The sequence below is a fragment of the Rhinichthys klamathensis genome, unplaced genomic scaffold, assembly GCF_029890125.1.
Source record: "Rhinichthys klamathensis goyatoka isolate OS25496 unplaced genomic scaffold, OSU_Roscu_1.1 h1tg000262l_1, whole genome shotgun sequence".
NCBI classification, from domain to species: domain Eukaryota; kingdom Metazoa; phylum Chordata; class Actinopteri; order Cypriniformes; family Leuciscidae; genus Rhinichthys; species Rhinichthys klamathensis.
Genome location: NW_026606783.1, coordinates 1,129,634 through 1,149,015, shown reverse-complemented (window position 1 = coordinate 1,149,015; position 19,382 = coordinate 1,129,634). Strand labels below are relative to the sequence as shown.

Genomic DNA, 19,382 nt, shown 5'->3' with positions numbered 1-19,382 from the left:
CATCGATCCACAATTATTGTGTGAGTTCTTGAATGGTCTAGTGGTAGAACTTTTGCCAAGCGTGTCAGAGGTTACAGTTTCTAATCCACGCTCGAATAGTTTTTTTTTTTTCTCTCATCAAAACTGAATATGTTCATCAGTGGTTACAGTCTATATCAAGCAGAGACACGGGACGGTTGAGTGCATTTTATTTTGTGATTTTACCGGAATGAATAGTTTCTCCACAACGGCGATAGATTGAAGAGCGCGTCCGAGTGAATACTGCGCGCGCGCCACAAGAGAACAAATGCAGCTGCGGCAACGAGCGCTCAGCTTGAGGTCAAAAACAAAACATCTCTTATTTAATAGCGAACTAAATGAATGCTCTGCTAGTTAACTGGAGATGTTTTATTTATTTGTTTCTAAAACTGGTGGGTACAAAGTAACGCACAAAAACGCACTCGCGATTTTGTCACGAGTCAATGTATTGATTGAATAAACTGTGTAATCCGAACGCACCCCTGGCTCACACAGCTAGTGAGGAGGTGGGTTAATAAGTGCAGTGAAGTGAAGTGCAGGATAAACCTCTTGCTGTCTGTCGTGTCGACGTGCAATAAATATAGAAAGTTATGTACAAACACCTGTCTGTTCTACTCATTTCAACTGACTTGTGAAAACTGCTAAAAAAAAATCAAAATTCTTTGACATATAGCAACTTTTTTTTTTTAACAGTAACGCAAACTTTCCCTGGTAACGAGTTACTTTTATTATAGAGTAATTCAGTTACTAACTCAGTTACTTTTTGGAACAAGTAGTGAGTAACTATAACTAATTACTTTTTTAAAGTAACGTTCCCAACACTGTTGACTACAAACTTGGTCCTCAAATCATTATGTATTTTGCAATAGCCTACATGTAACTTTATAACGTTGCACTCTTTCTATAAGTTATAAATAGCTAGTAAGATAACGTTAATATAACGGTAACTAACGTTACAGTATGTAAGTAATTATTCTAGTGATATATAATGCTAGATAAGGTGTGCTAGTACATTATTTCAGCAACATGACAAGCCAGTGAATTAGCAGGTTTCAATTGTTGCTTAGCAGAGTGCGTGACATTTTATCTACATGTTATGCGGCTAGAGTTTTGACACCGAGTCAATGGGCTCTGTGTAATTCTTTCTTTTTCGATTGGTTATCGTCATCAGTCTTTTTCCTTTTATCTCTTTGTTTTATGAGCAGGTGTCACTCGAGAATTGGCAGTTTAGGTTGTTTCTCCGTCATAAGCACAGCTGCAGCACGCCGGCAATCTTGAGTTTGAACGACGGCTCGCGCTCCGGCGCTCGCGCTGTGCAAGAGAGGGGTGTGATCAGCGCGTACACGAGCGTGACTGACACTTCTAAGACATTCCTCATGGCTCTGATTGGTTGTTTCTGACCGGGAGCGTGTATTTCTTGCAAATGGCAATAGGACCACTGGGAGGAGCCAGAGGAGCTTGATTTTTACACAGATTATCTGTCTCATATTCTACTGTCAGGACATAATGACAGTTTTAGCAAATACATTTTTTCAAAAGTTACCTACAGCAGCTTTAAGGGATGTAGAATATGGTCATGCAGAATAAGGCATTAAAATGTGCATTATAAGCACTAATAAACAATCAATATCCTAGTAATATCCATACTAATAAGCATCTAGTTAATAGTGAGAATTGGACCCTTAACTAAAGTGTTACCAAAATTGTAATGACCCCTAGCTTTTGAATGGTTGTGTGGTTCTGAGAAAAAAGTTATGAAAATGAACAGTTGTTTTGAAATCGAATGCAACATTTTTGAGTTTTTGTCCAAAAGTGCTCAAACTGTTTCTGTGGCCACTGTAAGTACAATGCTATTAATATGTGTATTTGTTATATTTTTTGAACCTTCGCTTCTTTTCAGAAGCAGGGAGGCATCACCTGAGATCTGCTCTGGTCCTCCTCAGGGACTTCAGGTGTTCAATCCTCATGCGAAATATACAGCTCAAAGCAGACCAGCTGGTCAGAGATCAGGTAACCACACTTTCCTCTCCGCCCTTGTTATCTATATCTACAGTGCTCACACAATTGAGCTGAAACCCACCATTGAACCGAAACTTTAAACTCTTAGAACCTGTTCTCAGCCTTTTGTTTGGCGGCTCCAAATAGTTATTTTGTTATTGTTTATTATGAGTTCCTTTATGACTATTGCATGTTCCTCCGCATATCTCTCATATTTCTGCCATGGTTTGTAGGTCTCCTTATGAGTCAGCTTTTATCATAGAAATATTTTTTGAACCACCTCCCATTCGTCTTTTGCTACTCGCTCGTTTCTTACATTGTCAAGCGAAGCATCTTCATTTGACGTCAAGTTGCTCTGAATATTTCTGATTGTTCCTGAATGTCATTGGCATTCCATTGTGCACTTACAATGCCAGCTGACCTTCAATATTTTGCAGATGACCAGAGCTGTGTGTGTATATCTCTCTGTTTTCTCAGTCCCACCAACATGCCTGGCATACACACTAACCCCTCTGACGTGATTGACAACTCTGCCCTAGCAACCGCTTGGCACGTTGCCGGGCTGCCCAGGGTTGCCAGGGAATGTGTTCCCATAGCAACACGTTTAACCACTTTATTTGCCACCTTGAAATGTAGCGAAGGTTTTGCAAAGAGGCAGAAAGGGATTACTGCTGAAATTTGCCGTGGAAGAAAATGTGTGGAATGGTGATATGATTTTTGAGAATTGTATTTAATTTTTATATTTGTTTTTAAAGTTTTTGAGGAGCTGTGCTGCTAGTGCCAAAGGATTTTTTTGTTGTTGTTTTTGTAAGACTAAGTAGATTTAACTAAATCGAATTTTGCCAAAGAGCCCATTACTGGCTTACATTAGTCAAACAGTGCATACAGGTGTATAAAAAACCTCCATTTAAAATCAGAGATCAATATTAAACTTCCAGCTTTAACATCCCTGTTTATATCATGGTTTATCGTTTAGTTTATCAAGTTCAAATTCATACATATGCGTTTGAGTCGCACATTTACACATTAACACTCAGGGACTTCAGAGAACACAAATGTGTTCAGGTTTACTGCATTCAGTTTTACGGTATATGGAAAGTGTCCGTATGGAGAGATGGAGAGATATGATTTAAAAAAATACAAACTGGAAGAGGGGATGTTATTAAAGCAGGAATGCATCTTGAGAGGAGGATGCTGAGTTTTTGACGTTTTTATTTGAAAGAGAACAAGGGAGGTCATCAGGAGGAAGGGAAAATAAAGTGTTTGGATAAATGAAGAAAGGCAGGGTTTTAAGAATGAGAAGCGGATAGGTGGTCCAAAAGTAGTGGGACAGAAAGAGGGACATTGGACTGGGGGAGGAAATAGGGAGAGAACTTGATGACATTCATGGTGGTGTGAGAGGAAAGTAAAAAAGGGCAGGAGTCTGGAGACGAAAAGGACAGGACCAAATAATCTACCTGGCAACACGCTAAAGGAGGCCCAAATATTGCCATGGTAACATGCCACATTGTCACAGGTTTTTGATGTGTTGCTCATCTTTTTCTATTCTGTGCAAAATACATAATCGTAATAGGTACATGCAGGTACTGACAAATTGTGGATTATTTAAGTGGAGCTTGTGTAGGTTGACCTGCTCTCTGTGAAACACACAAAAAAGATATTTAGAAGAATTTTGGTAACCAAACTGGCTTTTATCGTATGGACAAAATATTCTGAATATATTATTTTATGTTCCATGAAAGACAGAGAGTCATAGAGGTTTTGTGACGACATGAGGATGATGACAATTATGACAGCATTTTTATGTTTGAGTGAACTATTCCTTTTAAATGACTTCCTCCTAAACCTCCTTAATACACAGATCAACCAGCTGATTATTATCCAATGGCAGACAGGGAGATTATTCAGGGATATCGATTTGAAAACAGTTTTTTTTTTTTTTGTGCCACAGAAATTACACATTTCAGCTTTCACATCAATATATAACACAGTTGACAGCAGATTAACCACAGGTTTTTTTTTCTTCCAAAATTACTATGAACATGTTCTACTAATATAACACAACCAGAAAATACATGCATACATATGTAGTTTTATAATTTAAAACCTAACAAAATTATTTTTGTAAAATTTAGCTTGAAATGGTTTGCTTTCTTTGAAAACAATCGCACCTGGGTTATTATTGTTAACTAAAACTAAAACCATTTTAAAAAACATTTTCATTACTTGAAATAAAATAAACATTAACTGAAAAAAATAAAGTATACTTTTTTTTTTACATTTTATTTATGCTGAAGTACACAAATATATCAACTAAAAACTAAAACATTAAAAAAATTAATATAAAAAAACTAAGAATAAAGAACAAAATGAATCAAATTTTAACAAAATTTTAAAATTATATATAAAAATAAAATCTATTTCAAAATATGAACAAAACTAAAATAGTATATCAATGGTACTTGGTAACGCTAGTGGTGCTGAAATTATACATTTCAGCTTTAAACCACACAAACTAACACATTCACATATAACTCAGAGAGAGACCCACACATACATTTCCTAAAATAAAATAATTTCTTGCTTCTAATGAAAGAGCAAGGGAATCGAGCTAGGCTTGGTTTTTCAACCAGCATTCATATCTGTAACTACACAGAAGGTCGTAAAATCATTAGCTGAACCTATACACTCATTAAGCTAAAACCTCTTGGATGAATTCACACCTCTGTAAACAAGAACAAACTCAAAGAAGCCAGGCTGTAGACAGAGCAGCGTATGCTACTGTAGATAAACACATTTGCATTCCTTTGCATGTATGCCATCTGTGAAGCGTCGGAATGCAAAGTGATACGGCTTTAACCTATGGCTCTCGTAGGCCTTTGGTGTCTGTGTGTGAAAATGAGAGGTCTCAGAGGAGCACTACACCACTGCTTTCCTGCTGAATAAGCACTAGCTTCTCTGTTAGCAGACAGACTCCTGCCTCTATATTGCCAGGACTGCAGAATCAGTCTAGACTGATGGAATACGAGCATGATTTACACAGCACTCTTCACACATATACATACACACACACACTTGTATGTGTTAATTTAGTGATTTTGTAGCATTTCATTGTCATTAAATAAAATTAATAAGTAGATTTTTTTTCTTGAACAGTGTGTGTGTGTGTGTGTGTGTGCGAGAGAGAAATTAGTTTATGAGGGGTTGATGATGATAAAAGAAAACATATTATCAGGGCAGCATAAATATTTTAGTAGTTGCAGAGAGTGGGTGGTTTCACCAAGGAGGTCAGACTATGTGCGTGTGTGTGTGTGTTTGCGGCATGAGTTTTTGTGTATTATATGTGAAGCCACTAATGAGCAGATAATGCAGGAGGCAGGGCTGAGTCGGTTCAGTGCGCAATATCACCAGCAGAGGGCAACAATGCCACAACAATGATGTAAATGCTTAAGATGAGGGTTTTCTGCTTATAGAGTTTGCTAAATATGCTAGAGAGTTTGTTGATGGTGCTTTTGGTGTTTGTGTTGTCTGTCTGTATGTGTACCCAAACATTATTATTAAATAGAGAATTTTAGGTTAGATGTAAAGTGTGACCATTATAGTGGTTTTGAATACAATAGTGAACATATATTGGGAGAAAAACAGAAAATTCCAAGAAATTGAAGTAGTTTTACGAAAAAAGCCTTTACTAAATCGAGCTTAAATTAAATTAATTATTTTTTTTTTTAAATAACTAACGGTAGCCTAAATAACTTTTTTGTTTTTGTTCAAAATTGTACAAAAAAAAAAAAATGAGTCAATGCATCATAATAAATCCTCCCTCTAAAACGTGTTCATTCATTATGTAAGCCTAAGGCCGTGTGTCCACCAAAGTGTTTTTCCACGCACCTGGCGTATGTTTTCAATGGGAGCGCCGCGTTTTTTAAACGCCATGAGCGTAACGAGGCGCTGAGCGTTTTTTTCACGCTGAAGCGCCGAGCGCCCGGCGTTTTTTACTGGTCGCCGACAGTTGAAAAATGTTCAACTTTGGATAAAACGCAGCGCACATCACTGTCACTTTTTACCCAGCCGTCCAATCACAGTGGAGGAGGGGCGGGACTAACACCACACCGACCAACTGTCACAACATTCTTTCTGTACAACGACATCAACCAGCAGAGCTATCCGAACAAACTGGATGAAAAATTATTTTTTAGTATGAAAATTATCTGCGAAATCAGTTACAAGTAAACTGTGCTGCGGATATTCTGTATCATAGCAACGAAACGTCTCAATGGAAAAAACGCTGTGCTGCCAAAACGCTCTCACGCGCCCACAGCTAGGCGTCTTCAGCAGAGCGTCTAGCGTTTTCAGCTGGCTAAAAACGCTTTGGTGGACACACGGCCTAAGCGTTTATATTTCAGACCCGACGGGATGGTTTTTGCGTAAAATCACGTATACGTCACTCAACTGCGTGTCTCGTCATATCTGTTAATGGAGAAAAGTTGCTCCGGCTACTTTGACGCGTGTATGTTGTGGAAGTGAAATAGAGTGGTGTAAGTATGATGTCACTGTGTAGGCCAACCGGCAATTAGCATCACACTGGTTCCCTCGACAAAAACCCAATAGGATTTTCCTATAGACTTTTGGAGTATCGCAAAAAAAAAACAAGCTCTGAGATTAACAAAAGTTTATGATACTTTTACGCTTTGTCCATCAAGATCATCATCACAGATGAACACAACTTTTATGAATTTTGAAGACTAAATGCTGTCACCAGAAGTAAAAAGTTAACGGTAGGGTTTACTACTACACCACGGTCCCACGATTTTAACGTCACCATCACTAAGCCTCCGACAACTCTTTCAGTTTTTATCTAAAAGACTTTTTCCCCCAGAACGTTCGAATTAGAATAGTTTATAAGAGCACAATTATAAGCATAATGATGCTGTAGTTTACCTGTTCGGCGTGATGACATTTAATCTCCTCAACAGCCTCCGTGTTTATAGCCACTTGTTAGCAACCGCCTTTTTCAAGACACGTAACAGCTTTAAAAAATCACGAGTGGGGTAATACTGATGTATTTTATGTTTTAGAATAAAACGTGAAAGTGTCTTGAGCTTGTGTTTTCCACCGACCTTATTTCAGCCATTTAACCAAAATCCCATTAAAAGAAAACCATTGACTTCGGGACAAGGGAACCGGAAGTGCTAAAATGCTAACTCGTTTCCGCATTTTGGCCTATAAAGTGATGTCATTTGCACCACTCTATAGGTTAGTTGTCACAAAAAAGCAAGAAAGGTTGACATGGAGAACGCTAAAAAACACCGGTTTTAAAAACGTTGAACAGAGGAATGTCAGCTGACAAAAAGAGAATGCAACAGAGCTCGTAATAAAACCAGAATCAACACTGGATTTGCTTTTCAGGAAATGGAATGAACTGAAGGATTTGAATGAGGTGAGTAGGGTATTTTACTGAACAGATAAATTGCCATATGTAACAGAGTTCATTGCAAAGCATTATTGTCTATTGTGAAGGATCAAATTCATCCACAAAGCCTAAGAACAACAAAAACAATGTTTGCGGAACAAATGTACCTTTAAAATCAATTTGAATGATTTGAGCCTATTTATTATTTTTATCTTTAACCACTTGAATACCTTTGAATTTTCTGTTTTTCATTTATAAGTTTTACCTCTCATGTTTCCAATTAGCACCTCTGGTCATACATACTGCATACTCTGGCAGAACACCCATGTTCTACATTTTGAGGATATATTTGTTATGCATATAAATGCCTTGGACACATCGAAATTGAAGAGATGACTGTGGGGGGAAAAAATGGTAATGGTAAAGATGGTAACAGAAAAAGATGCACCAGTTTTATCTGGCAACGGAGTAAGAAGGTCCTCTGCAATCTCTACTGGGCTTTTCGCGGAGAAGTATGTGGCCCTGCATGTGCGTTGCGGTGTGAGGTAGTTGGTTGTATGGTTTCGCATAATAAACAGCCCGGAGATAACTGTACAACCTTCTAGCTTTCCCTGCGGCTGCACGCTTACGGCTATCAGAACCCACTATGACGGCAGAAGCAGCATGGGATGAGCTCATGTGGACAGCCAGGAGCAATGCTTCAGTTAGGCTTATGTAGTGGATATGTGACTTGTTAAAGACCTGCTAGGAGTCCCAGATTGAGCATCGGGGATTCAAACTCTCATTTAAAATCTGGAAGTAAATGAAGTTGTAGGATGTTGAAAAATGTAATACAACAAAACAATGTGATCTAGAATGAATCCGAAATCTGCTCTATTTTTAGGTCACAAATCAAATATGCAAATTTGTGAAGTGAACTCTTTTGTACAGCCAGTCATGGTCTTTGGATCATTGTCAAATCATGCATGAGAACATGATCATCAGGTTTTACTTGTGGAATGTTAATTTCAAATTTGAAATGGTCTCCAACTCCTGCATCCCACTGTACATCATGCAACACATGACGCTCAAATCTCTATAACTGCATGCACTACCAAAGACAAGCTTTTTTATCATACATTGGACACTTCAGCAGCATGGACTTTAAGGTTGTATGCATGTCGTTGAGGTCAAAGTCATTCTTTTGTCTGGTGGTGGCTGAGGAATGTAAACGACACAAAAGCAGCAGCCCTTCTGTATCATATTTAAATTAAAAAGCAACGCATTCATAAAAATGATTTTTTCACAGACCAATGGTATGCGGCTTTGCGTATGTATCAGCTCTATAGAAATGCTGAGGACATTTTAGTTCTGATTTATTGCCACTGGCATCCAATTAGATAAAATATGTCTGATACCCAAGACTTCCAGATCATGCTTTTTTAATCTTTTATAATTCAACGTTTATTAGATTGCATATTTTATATCAGACGGATGATTTATTTTCTCTAATGTATTTTCTAAATTAACTAAGTAATTTCTAACTGAAGAATAGGCTAGATATGAAATTATGAGTGAACTTCTTTTTTTTCACTCAGAAACTACAGAAGCATTTAACAAAGCAAAAAGCTTTTGCTGCTTATTTGTGTGTTTATTTGTTTGTGCCTCCTATCTCTGCATCACCATCCAAGTCACCCCCATCCTCCTCCTCCACCTCCTCCTCCTCCTCCCCATCTCCCCCTGTGTGTCTGGCTGGTGGCTCAGACAGCCAGCATCCGCATTGCGTTGTAGCTCTCTTTTACTCCCCCTCTGTCTCTCTCTCTCTTTCTTTTTATTCTCTTTCTCCCTCACTCTGTCTCTTTCTCCCTCTTTCACCTCTATAGGGTGGGGAAAAGGGCATGTATCAGCATTTATCCTTCTGGAGGGGTGCTGAGAGGTTCTGTGGTCAGATGACGATAGTTTCTGTTGTATATTGAGGATTCAGTGTTCAGTTCACACACCATAATGGTATGTGTTAAAATGATATGTTTCGGTGGTCTGTTCTCCATTGCGGTGCGCCTGCGACACAGACTGGACCAGTTCTGCCCTCATATTTGCTTTAATTTTCCTACCCTTCACCCACTTCCACTGGTCTATTACTGTTGCTCAGATCAGCTGCACACGTAAAATTATTGGTATAGGCCCAGGGAAACCAGAGAAAGTTGTCACACCAGGAAGTTGTCCCAATGGATGTATCTATAAGGTTCGAGTCCAAAATCCAGTTACTAAAACGTGTTTTTCCAGCAGTGGTTTTGTGTGTTGGTTTCAAATGTGTTGATTTTAAATTATTTTTATTTTATCATTTTTATGCATATAATTTATTATTTTATTAGCTTCAGTATACACAATTTAACCACACCAGTATACATATTTTATAATTAAGGTAGATTTTAACTGTTTTAAGCACAAAAAAATATTGGAGCTGGTTATCTCATGTTTTTAATATTATACTTTTATACAATTTATTAATTCCTTATTGTTTTAGACAATATTAAAATATTTGCTGATGTTTTTGAATGGTGTATTTAACATTTTATTTCTATGCTAGATGTTCATCACTATACCTTTCAAAAGGGTTTGGGTTGAGTTATTATTAAAAATTACTTTTATTACACATTAAATTAATCAAAAGTGACAATAAAACATTTATAATGTTACAAAAGATCTATATTTCAAATAAATGCTGTTCTTCGAACTTTCTATTCATCAAAGAATCCTGAAAAATAAATTCCACAGTTTCCACAAAAAATATTAAGCAGCACAGCTGTTTCATTGATAATAAGAAAAGTTCCTTGAGCATCAAATCAGCATATTAAAATTATTTCTGAAGGATCATGTGACACTGAAGACTGGAGTAATGATGCTGAAAATTCAGCTTTGCCATCGCAGGAGTAAATTAGGCTACATTTTAAAATCTGATTTAAAAAATATATGTTTAGTTTAAATCGTAATAATATTTCACAATAATATGTTTTTTACTGTCGTCTTTATCAATTAAATTCAACCTTGGTGAACATAAGAGACTTAAAAAATCTTACCGACCACAAACGTATAAACTTGCTATTGTGTATAAACCTATTCATTTATGAACCTACCCTGAAAAATAATGTTACCTAGAGCCCTAACTAACCCCATTCTTTCCTATACTGTAGCGCGATCATTCTCCTTCAACTTTAACCTGAGTGGAAATTTTCCTGAAAATTTGGAAGCAGGACTCGAGGAAGCAGATGTCTTGCCACGTGATGAACGGTTCAATTGAGAGAGAGTGACTTTAAAGTGTGGCCATCCGGGCCCTGAAATGGGGAGACCTGCACCGAGCACGGTGACGTCATTCCTCCAGCAAGAACCTCAGCGCTTTGTCTCATTGTGCTCCCTTACTGCAGGCATGCAGTACACTGGACAGCATTGGAGCATCCGTGCACACTGAGACAGAAAGCAGTCCAAAGTAAAAGAATAGACGTAAAACAATACAATAGAAGTACAGGGAAAACATTTGAAAATATAAAGGCGAAAGGAGACGGAGGGGTAAGAAAATAAAGAGGAGAGGAGATATGCATAGAAATGAACAAGAAAGAAAACCAGATAAAGCACAAGCTTTTGCAAATATCTCCTAGACTGCCTGCAGTCAGCAACACTAATAACAGCTGTTGTCATCCCTCTGTGTTGTGGAAATGGAGGTTATTAAGCATTCTCTTTGAATAAGCTAATGTACAGCCGATCCATGGTGGGCCCTTTCATGTTCCAGGGCATCAATGTCTGAACATCTTTATCCCAGACTGTACTAATAATGATGTCTGCAGCAGACATTTTGGCTCCAGAACATGGGGCTTTCGTACTCGCTGGTTGTGATGGCTCGAGAAAGGGGTTATTCCCTCTTAGTTATTTGTGCCTATCTTTGTCTTTGTTACTGTTCGCTCTCAAAGCAAAATGAGTAGCCACCCCCACTCACTGTACCAGCATGTCATAAATCATATTTAAACGCTACACCTCCAACTGGGGCTGTGGGACTGGAGTGTGGCCGGCTAAAGAGGCCATGAGAGGACAATGCAGCATTTAGTCGTAGAAATTAGAGAATTTTTATCAATCAAATTGATCACTAACTTGATTCTTTCTTCTTTTTGTGTTCCGCAGAAGAAAGGAAGTCATACAGGTTTGGAAATGAGGACAGAATTATATATTTTTTTGCTTGAACTGTCCCTTTTAACCTGCTGCGAGTGGATTCAAATGCACCAAATGATGCTTTGGGTGCTGAAAAATATATGTAGTACTGTGTGAACACATCAGTGCACAAGTAGCTATAGCCGATTTGCTGTACTGATGTAGCCGTGCGGCACGTCAGGGAGACTGAGTGTAATCTGATGAGGCGTACCCACAGATTGATTAACACAAGATTGCGGAAAAAGCGGGGAGTAATATTTTCCAGCGCTTTATCATTTTGCTAGCCTGATGCTCTGTGGCTTTTCACCCTGTTTGAGATTCTGACCCTCCCCCTTCGTTTCCCATTCCTTCCTACTCTCGACTCTCTTCTCCTCTCCCCTTTGCCCCCTCCCTGCTCCCTCTGTCTCTCACACACATTTCCTCTCTCAGACGCATGCATACACGAGCACACAGACTGCGAAAGAAGGGGGGGCAGGGGTAGTAACGGAGACACGGTGCCTGAAAAAAACGTGAGCGAAGGAAAGCGAGAGAGAGAGAGAGAGAGAGAGAGAGAGAGAGAGAGAAAGAGAATAGGGATGTTGTAGGCTAGAGAGGGATTGAGAGGAAAAAAGCGAGAGTTTGAGATTGGGGACAAGGGATGTGAGTGCTTGAGATGCTGAGAAGAGAGACAGAGTGATGGAAGACTCAAAGGCAGAAAATGTGTGTGTGTGAGTGTCTGTCTGACAGGGAGGACACAGTCTGAGGGGCTCATGGTGCTGTAGACTATAGGATTGCTGTAGGGGAGGTAGGTTGTGTGCTACCTATGGGATCAGTGTGATTGTCTTTGCTCTACCTGCCTGTGAGCTCATTGTCTGTGTGTCTGGCTGGCTGCCTGACTGTTTTTTTTTCTTTCCAGAGAAAGAGGGAGAGATGACCAGACACTTAGATTGGACCTATAGAGTGTGGAAAGGATGGACGTTTTCTCGTTTTCCGTTTTCTTTCACTTTGTCTTTGTCTCATCAGGTTTAACTTTTCTGAGTCAGACACATTTCCGCACCCTTCATGCTGCACGTAAGCTGGTTTTTCGTCGTATTTGCTTAGTTTTCGACAGACTTTTTTGTCGCCGCAAAGGTTGACATTGTCAAAGTCTGCATGTTCCAGATGCCACGATAAGGTAGTATATCTCCTTTTGGATTTTTGCCATTCGCCCTGCTACATCATCATGCGTTTTTTTTGGCACAGCAGAGGCTTGTATTTGTCGTAGACAGTTTATTGTAGCGCTTGTGATTGACACACCTGTGCACATGCATTTATGCAAAACAGATGATGTTTCTCTAACGGCGAGATAGAGTGATGCTTTGAAGTACGGCTGTTTGGTTTATTAACACTGTGGGTCTAACTACTGCTGCAGTCGTTTTCATAATTCATGACACTGATGTTTGAGAAATATTTTATCGTCATAGTATTTTCGAGCCTGTGTACAGTCTGTAATATTGCATGTCTACAACCGTCTAGTCTCAATCAGTTTGTCAACTCACTTTCATCATTTTTATTATTGATAATCTTTCCCCATTTGGTGATAGTCAGGATGAAGAATTGGAAGAACAGTTTGGTGTCTACTCACTCAGTCACTGTGTCAGTTGTACCAGCTGTCTGCCTAGAAGGGGCACTATTGCACCATTTTACCTTCTTCGTGTCCCCGTTTGCAGTTTGTGCACTGTGTAACATGAATATATCTAATATTAAGTTAAGCACTTGTTTAGCCTTCTAAAATGTTTACATTGTATATATTCATATATGTATTCGTTTTATCTTAACAGGTTTCATCCAAACACCTGGACATTTGGGGGAAATTGGATTACCTCCCCATACTGTTGCTGTAGGTATTCCATTTAGCCCTGTCCTCATGTTACCTTGTGACTTCAGCTGAAGGTCCCGTTCAAGTGTTAACATGGTTCTGGCTGTTTTTGTTGATGATTTATGGCTTTTTGTTTAATGATTTACTAAGAATTTTTTTACACTGGAAGTTCATTTTATTTGATCTTGGTTTTACTCCTGGTTGTAATGTGATATTGCGGAGAAATCCCCTATCTTTGTCTCAGGAGTCGGCGAATGTACCTTTGATTTTTTTTCAAAGGAAAAGCTCCTCAAGCAGATGAGGTTTTACTACCGCTCCTGGTAGAATCGTGCAGAGGATGATGCCAGTGCTTACAGCCTCTGCGGTGAAACATATTGCAGTAAAAGTACCCATCAACAACACCCCATGGTTTTATTATGACTGACACAACACAGTTTGGTGCAAACATTATGTGTTTACTGCTCTCTGTATGCCCTCACTGTCTGAACAAAGTGAGGGTGAAAATCTGAACAGCGCAATGCAGTCGGAGACCCTTTTTCTAGGTGCTTCAAATGTTTGAGGTTTTGAAGACATCAGTAAAAAGAAAGCGTCGCAATTGTTCATTAATTCCAGCAACATGGTCCTGTTTTTTCACAGTATGTCTCTTTGTCCCTGAGACCCTTAACCTGTGAGGTCAAACTAGGTCACAGGTGAGGTCCTCAGGAACAGGGCTGCATGCGCCGTCATCCCAAAAAGTCAAACAAAGGAGAAACATTTGGCTTTTTATTGTGTCTTTAAATCAGTCTTAGTTGTATTTACAGATCCCAATTAAACACATGATGAAAAAGAGCAGTTTTATGTTTAGATTTAGAGTTTTTATACTGTATATTATTAGATTGTACTCCAGTTGAGGTAGTTACTATTGGGGACACACCCTATTGGCTGGCTTTGTGTTCTACACAAAGAAATTATCCAATGAGAAGACAGCCAAGGCTGGTGACCCCATAATATTATCAACACTCATACTATCATGCAGTACATACAAGACAAGACAGATATATTTATGGACAGAGTTGTTGATTCATATGTCAATAAGCATCTCTTCTCCCCTATGTCTGATTCTCTCATAGTACCTTGTTTCTAAATATCGGTGAGTTTTCTTACATTAATGTGTGCATAATTTGTTCATACTTATCAATGGAGCTATTTAAAACTAAATCCATTAATTGTAGAGAAATTTAATATTCCACAAATTATCTCTGGAGAATGTTTTGTTGTTTGGTGCAATTATTATGCGTTTACTGACAGCTTGAATGAAGTGAGCATGAAAATCGAACTGAATCTGAGCAGCGCAATGCAGTCCAACCCCCCTTTTTCAGGTGTAATTTGTAATACTTATCAATGGTCCTCTTTTAAATTGATGCAGAAGAAATTTGCTGGGATTTCAGATGATGCCAACTATGGATCAACATACAAAACTGTCAAATATAATCCTCATAATGTAATCATTCCAAGCACAAGTTGCAATTACTGCTTAACATGTTTGTTGTGTCTGCTTAAATGAATACATGGCTTTAACTAACCACATAGTATTATATTATAGCTGTATACTACTGTCATATGGACATTTCTTTGGCAAACTAATTTTTTGTATTGAAACGAGCATTTTCTGTAAAGCTGCTGTAAAATAATATGTATTGTGAAAAGCATTATACAAATAAAACGTGAATTGAATCCAAATTAAACCCCACAAAGCATCATCGGAACATGTTAGACGCAAAGGTTTCTATCATGGCTGTCAATAAATCCAAAATATAACATTTCAAATTGTAGAAAAATACCTTAACACTGTTTCATCCTCCGTAAATAGGAAAGCAATTAAAACAATTTTAAATTGTAATGACTTTAATTTGTGTACACTATGATGTATAAAATAATATCTTACCCTCATGTCCTTTTTTTTCTTTTTTTTCTTTTTTTTTTCTTCTTCTCTCTATCTATTGATCTTTTTTTTCTTAGTTTTAGTCCGTTATACATTGCTAACTTCTTCCTTATTCTGTATGTTCAGATGACATTGTACATATTGTTGTTATATTTGTACAGACATGTTTGCAATTTTGTTACAAAATTGTATACTATGATTGTCATCTTTGTATTGTTTGTAAGCATAATAAAAAAATAATAATAATAATTCACTGTCCCACATGTGATGCACATTCGAAATCACAAATGAAAAATGAACCCTGGAAAAAAAGAGACACCGGCACTCCATGATATGTTAATTTTTCAGCACACCCTCTGTGACTTGCTGCCCTCCTGTTGGAGGGCCAGCTGTAGAATAAGCATCTCAGGACAGTGCGGCGCAATGCTACCTGTCTTCTGATCATTGCTTATAGCCCGACTGACTTGACTACAACGTCTTTTCTCTGGCAGGCCTGCGGTGGGGCTCCTGCTCACTATTGATTGCCTTGTCTTTGCAGAGACAGATGAATGCATTAGTACCCAAGTCGCTCCTGCCACTGGAAATATATTAACTTCATGTATTAGGCACCCTGTCTCGTTACCATGGCGACACTTTGGAAAAGACAGGGAAGAGGGGGTGGAGGGAGGAGAGGGTGTTTGGGGGTGATGGAATGGGGGGGGAGGGGTGTGGGATATGGGATGCAATGAGCTTGTGGGCTTGATTGGTAGTCTCTATTTCTCAGACACACACACACATTGACTATGTTGGGAGTCCTTCCCCATCCTACCATATTGTTTTTTTTTATATTATGTGTATGTTTCAACCTTTATATTGATCTATTTTAAATGGCAATTATGATTTTTCTAATGTCTCATTACTGTAATTCTATGTTTTGTCTTTTTCCTTTCTTTCGTCTGCTGCTCAGACGTCTGCTGCTCTTTTCCCGTTGTTCCGGTCAATTTGGATCATTTGCAATATCACGGCACCCCACCACTATCATCAACAGGCACACAGGCATCACCCTCTCCCTCCCCTTTTCCTTCTCTCTCTCCCTCTCTCTTTCACACACACACACACACACACTCCCAATCTCTTCACTTTGCAGCAAAATGGTGCATAATGGGAGCAGGAAGAGGGTTGAAAAGACAATGGAGTAAATTAGGAACAAGAAAGAGCGGGGAAACACTACACAAGACCACCATGAACATCACATGCATATTGCTTTTGTCTGGAGACATTGCATGATCAAGACAAACTAGCCTCAAATATGTCAAAGGGATAGTTCACCCAAAAATGAAAATTCTGCCATTATTTGCTCACTCTCATGTCGTTCATATCATGTATGACTTTCTTTTTTTATGTGGAACACAAAAGGAGATTATTTATAAGAATGCTGGTAACCAAAAAGTTTCGTTCCCATAAACAAACAGTTTCGGTTCCCATTTTTTCCATAGGCTACAATGGAAGTCCTAGTATTCCCCTAAATATCTTCTTTTATGTTCCACAGAAAAAAAGAATGCCGCACAAGTTTGGAAGGTAGGCCTATAGCTAGTGAGTAAATGATGACAGGTTTTCCATTTTGGGTGAACTAGCCTATCCCTCTAAGAAAGCTAAAGAAGCCTATAATCAAGGGTTTTTGAGTTTTACTTTTTATTTCTATTTATTTATTTATTTATTTATTTATTTGTATTATTTTGAGCTATTTTTAATTGTAACACAAATCATCACCAAACAATCACCATCTGTATTGGTGGGCTAACGCAGAGCCGGTGAAAACCATGTGAAAACCGTTTTTCAACGGCTCTGGGCTATAAGTTACTATTTCGTCATGATGATGATGTAATCATTCAACTGAATTTTCTTAAGATGTTTAGTTTCATATTATCTTCTCAAGCAGGTTGAGAAATAACACAATAACAGTTCTAGTAGCCTAATAACAGTTCTAGTAGTCTAATAACAGAAATGTTTGTGTTGATTGTGAAGCTATTGTTTTTCAGCTCGATTATTAGCACAGCTTTGAATTGTTATCAGTGCTTTATCGATGTCGATGACAGTCTTCGTATGTGTTGGGGCCATATGCTTACACAATACAATGTAAGGAATGCAGACTCTTGTTTCAAAACACTGGATCGCATATTCAACAATGAACCGAGAGTAACTGATGCAGGGAAAGTAGGTAAGAATTAAGAAATCACATATTAGTATTACTACGACTACGAGGTGTTGTGCTGTAGGCTACGTTAGTGAAGTCACAAAGCCAACGTTATAGGCTATGTGTGGGTACCATAGGTGGGTACCGATAGACTGTAAAAAATACCATGATATGATCGCTTTTTGCTTTTTATAAAACTGTTATTTTTATAATGAAAATATTAACAACCGAATTATTATTATTAAATGTTGATTTATTAAGATGTTTTAAGTAAATAAATAAATGATATCCTTCCGCTGGTTTACGTATGCTAGGCCTACGTCAGTTACGTTAACTAACGTAAAACAAGCTATAACGTTACAAGAGCTGCATGCGCAATTATATTTCTTACTGGAGGTCGCGTTATTGGGTTTATCTGTTTTTTTTTTTTTTTTTTTTTTTTTTTTTTTATCAAAATGTCATCGATGTGCACCGTTTGGAAGAATTGGTCACATTCACGTTTTTCCACTCTGTATGTTTTCTTCATAAGATTAAAATGTGTCCTATTTAACTTATTTTATTTAATTATTTATTTATTTAACAGGGACAATGCACAATATGTACTGTGCCAGATTTAGCTAAAAGCTAATTCCCATCTGCAGTGGGAAATTAGCTCTCTTATGAATTTTCTTTTATTTTTTTATTTTTTATTTTTTTTACAATTCATGTTCTTGAACAGATCTTGTTTTGTATTTGGTTCTCAGGAAGAGGCTATGACGTGATGCTGAATAATATCTTGATGGCTGAAATTATGCCTATAGTGGAGGAATTTGACGAGCAGACAAATAATGGTAACAGATTAATTCATATAAATATATCCAGCAAAGTGATAACTGTTTGTTTGAGACCAGACCTGTGACAGTTAGGCTATAACCAACAACCTGTAGGATTTACCTGGTAACAACAGAGTTAATATTTACTTTCAGACATGATTCATGAAATAGCAAATGTGTGTAGGCCTACTCTTATCAGTGCACTCCAACAGTAACTAGATTACAGAGGATAAACAGGCTGTAGCGATTATACGCACGTATAAATATAATTAATTATTATTCATAACGGATTATGATCAATAATTAATAATTGAATTATTTTCAGAATTTACTGTAGCAAAATCAATAGTATGATCAGTTTATCAGTTCATCCAATGAACGGAAAGCATAAACAATCATTAATTCCAGGAAATATAATATCTTCTTGGCCAAGAAAGCCCAGATAACAGCTAAATTAAGAAATAAATCAAGGGTCAAAGCATAGGTAACTTAGATCGAAGTTCAAGACAATAAATCTGTAAGCACATAACACAAGTAATGCCTCTCTTTTCAAATACAAACAATACTTTATTGATTATAAGCCTATGACTAACACACATAAAACTAATATAACACAAACACACGCACACGCATTCATACAAGTTGAAGAAAGACAGAGAGTGAGGAAGAATGAGTTTTAGGAGTTAGATGGTGAGATCCCAAGTTTCTATATGCACTTAAAAGACATGACCTGAACGAACCATCAATAATTAATTTCACCCTTTTATCGTTTCTTAGGCGGGTAATTCAATTTGATATTAAAATGCACCTGCAGTTTCAGCTAAAAGTCTGGAGGTACTTGCTTGTCCTTGCTTTGGGGTTCCCTTTTGTCGTGAAGGGGGTTCCCGGGTGCGTGGTTTGGCTGGCGGTCTCCTCGTGCTTGATAGATCTCGGGCAGCCAGTCACGTGGTGTGTTGGCGGATGGATGAATGAAAGTCTTTGAAGTTGAAAGCTGGTTTTGCAGTTGAAACGTTAAAACGAAACTTTGCAGCAACACT

At 38.0% G+C, this 19,382-nt stretch overlaps 2 protein-coding genes across 3 annotated transcripts in view; one reads left to right on the top strand and one right to left on the bottom strand.

Annotated features, from left to right (window-relative positions):
• Positions 1-19,382, bottom strand: part of si:dkey-79d12.5 (maternal B9.15 protein) — a 161,322-nt gene that overhangs the window by 47,364 nt on the left and 94,576 nt on the right. The gene's annotated exons all lie outside the window — the stretch shown is intronic.
• The window catches only part of spaca6 (sperm acrosome associated 6), a 52,603-nt gene that overhangs the window by 17,540 nt on the left and 15,681 nt on the right, over positions 1-19,382 (top strand). Inside the window, exons 4-5 of one of the 2 annotated variants that reach the window (XM_056267601.1) lie at positions 1,919-2,028; positions 18,277-18,363. In XM_056267601.1, the coding sequence (XP_056123576.1) occupies positions 1,919-2,028; positions 18,277-18,363 (197 nt within the window). Of the gene's footprint in view, positions 1-1,918; positions 2,029-17,341; positions 17,558-18,276; positions 18,364-19,382 lie in introns of those variants that run through there. The other variant, XM_056267602.1, reaches the window with a different exon arrangement.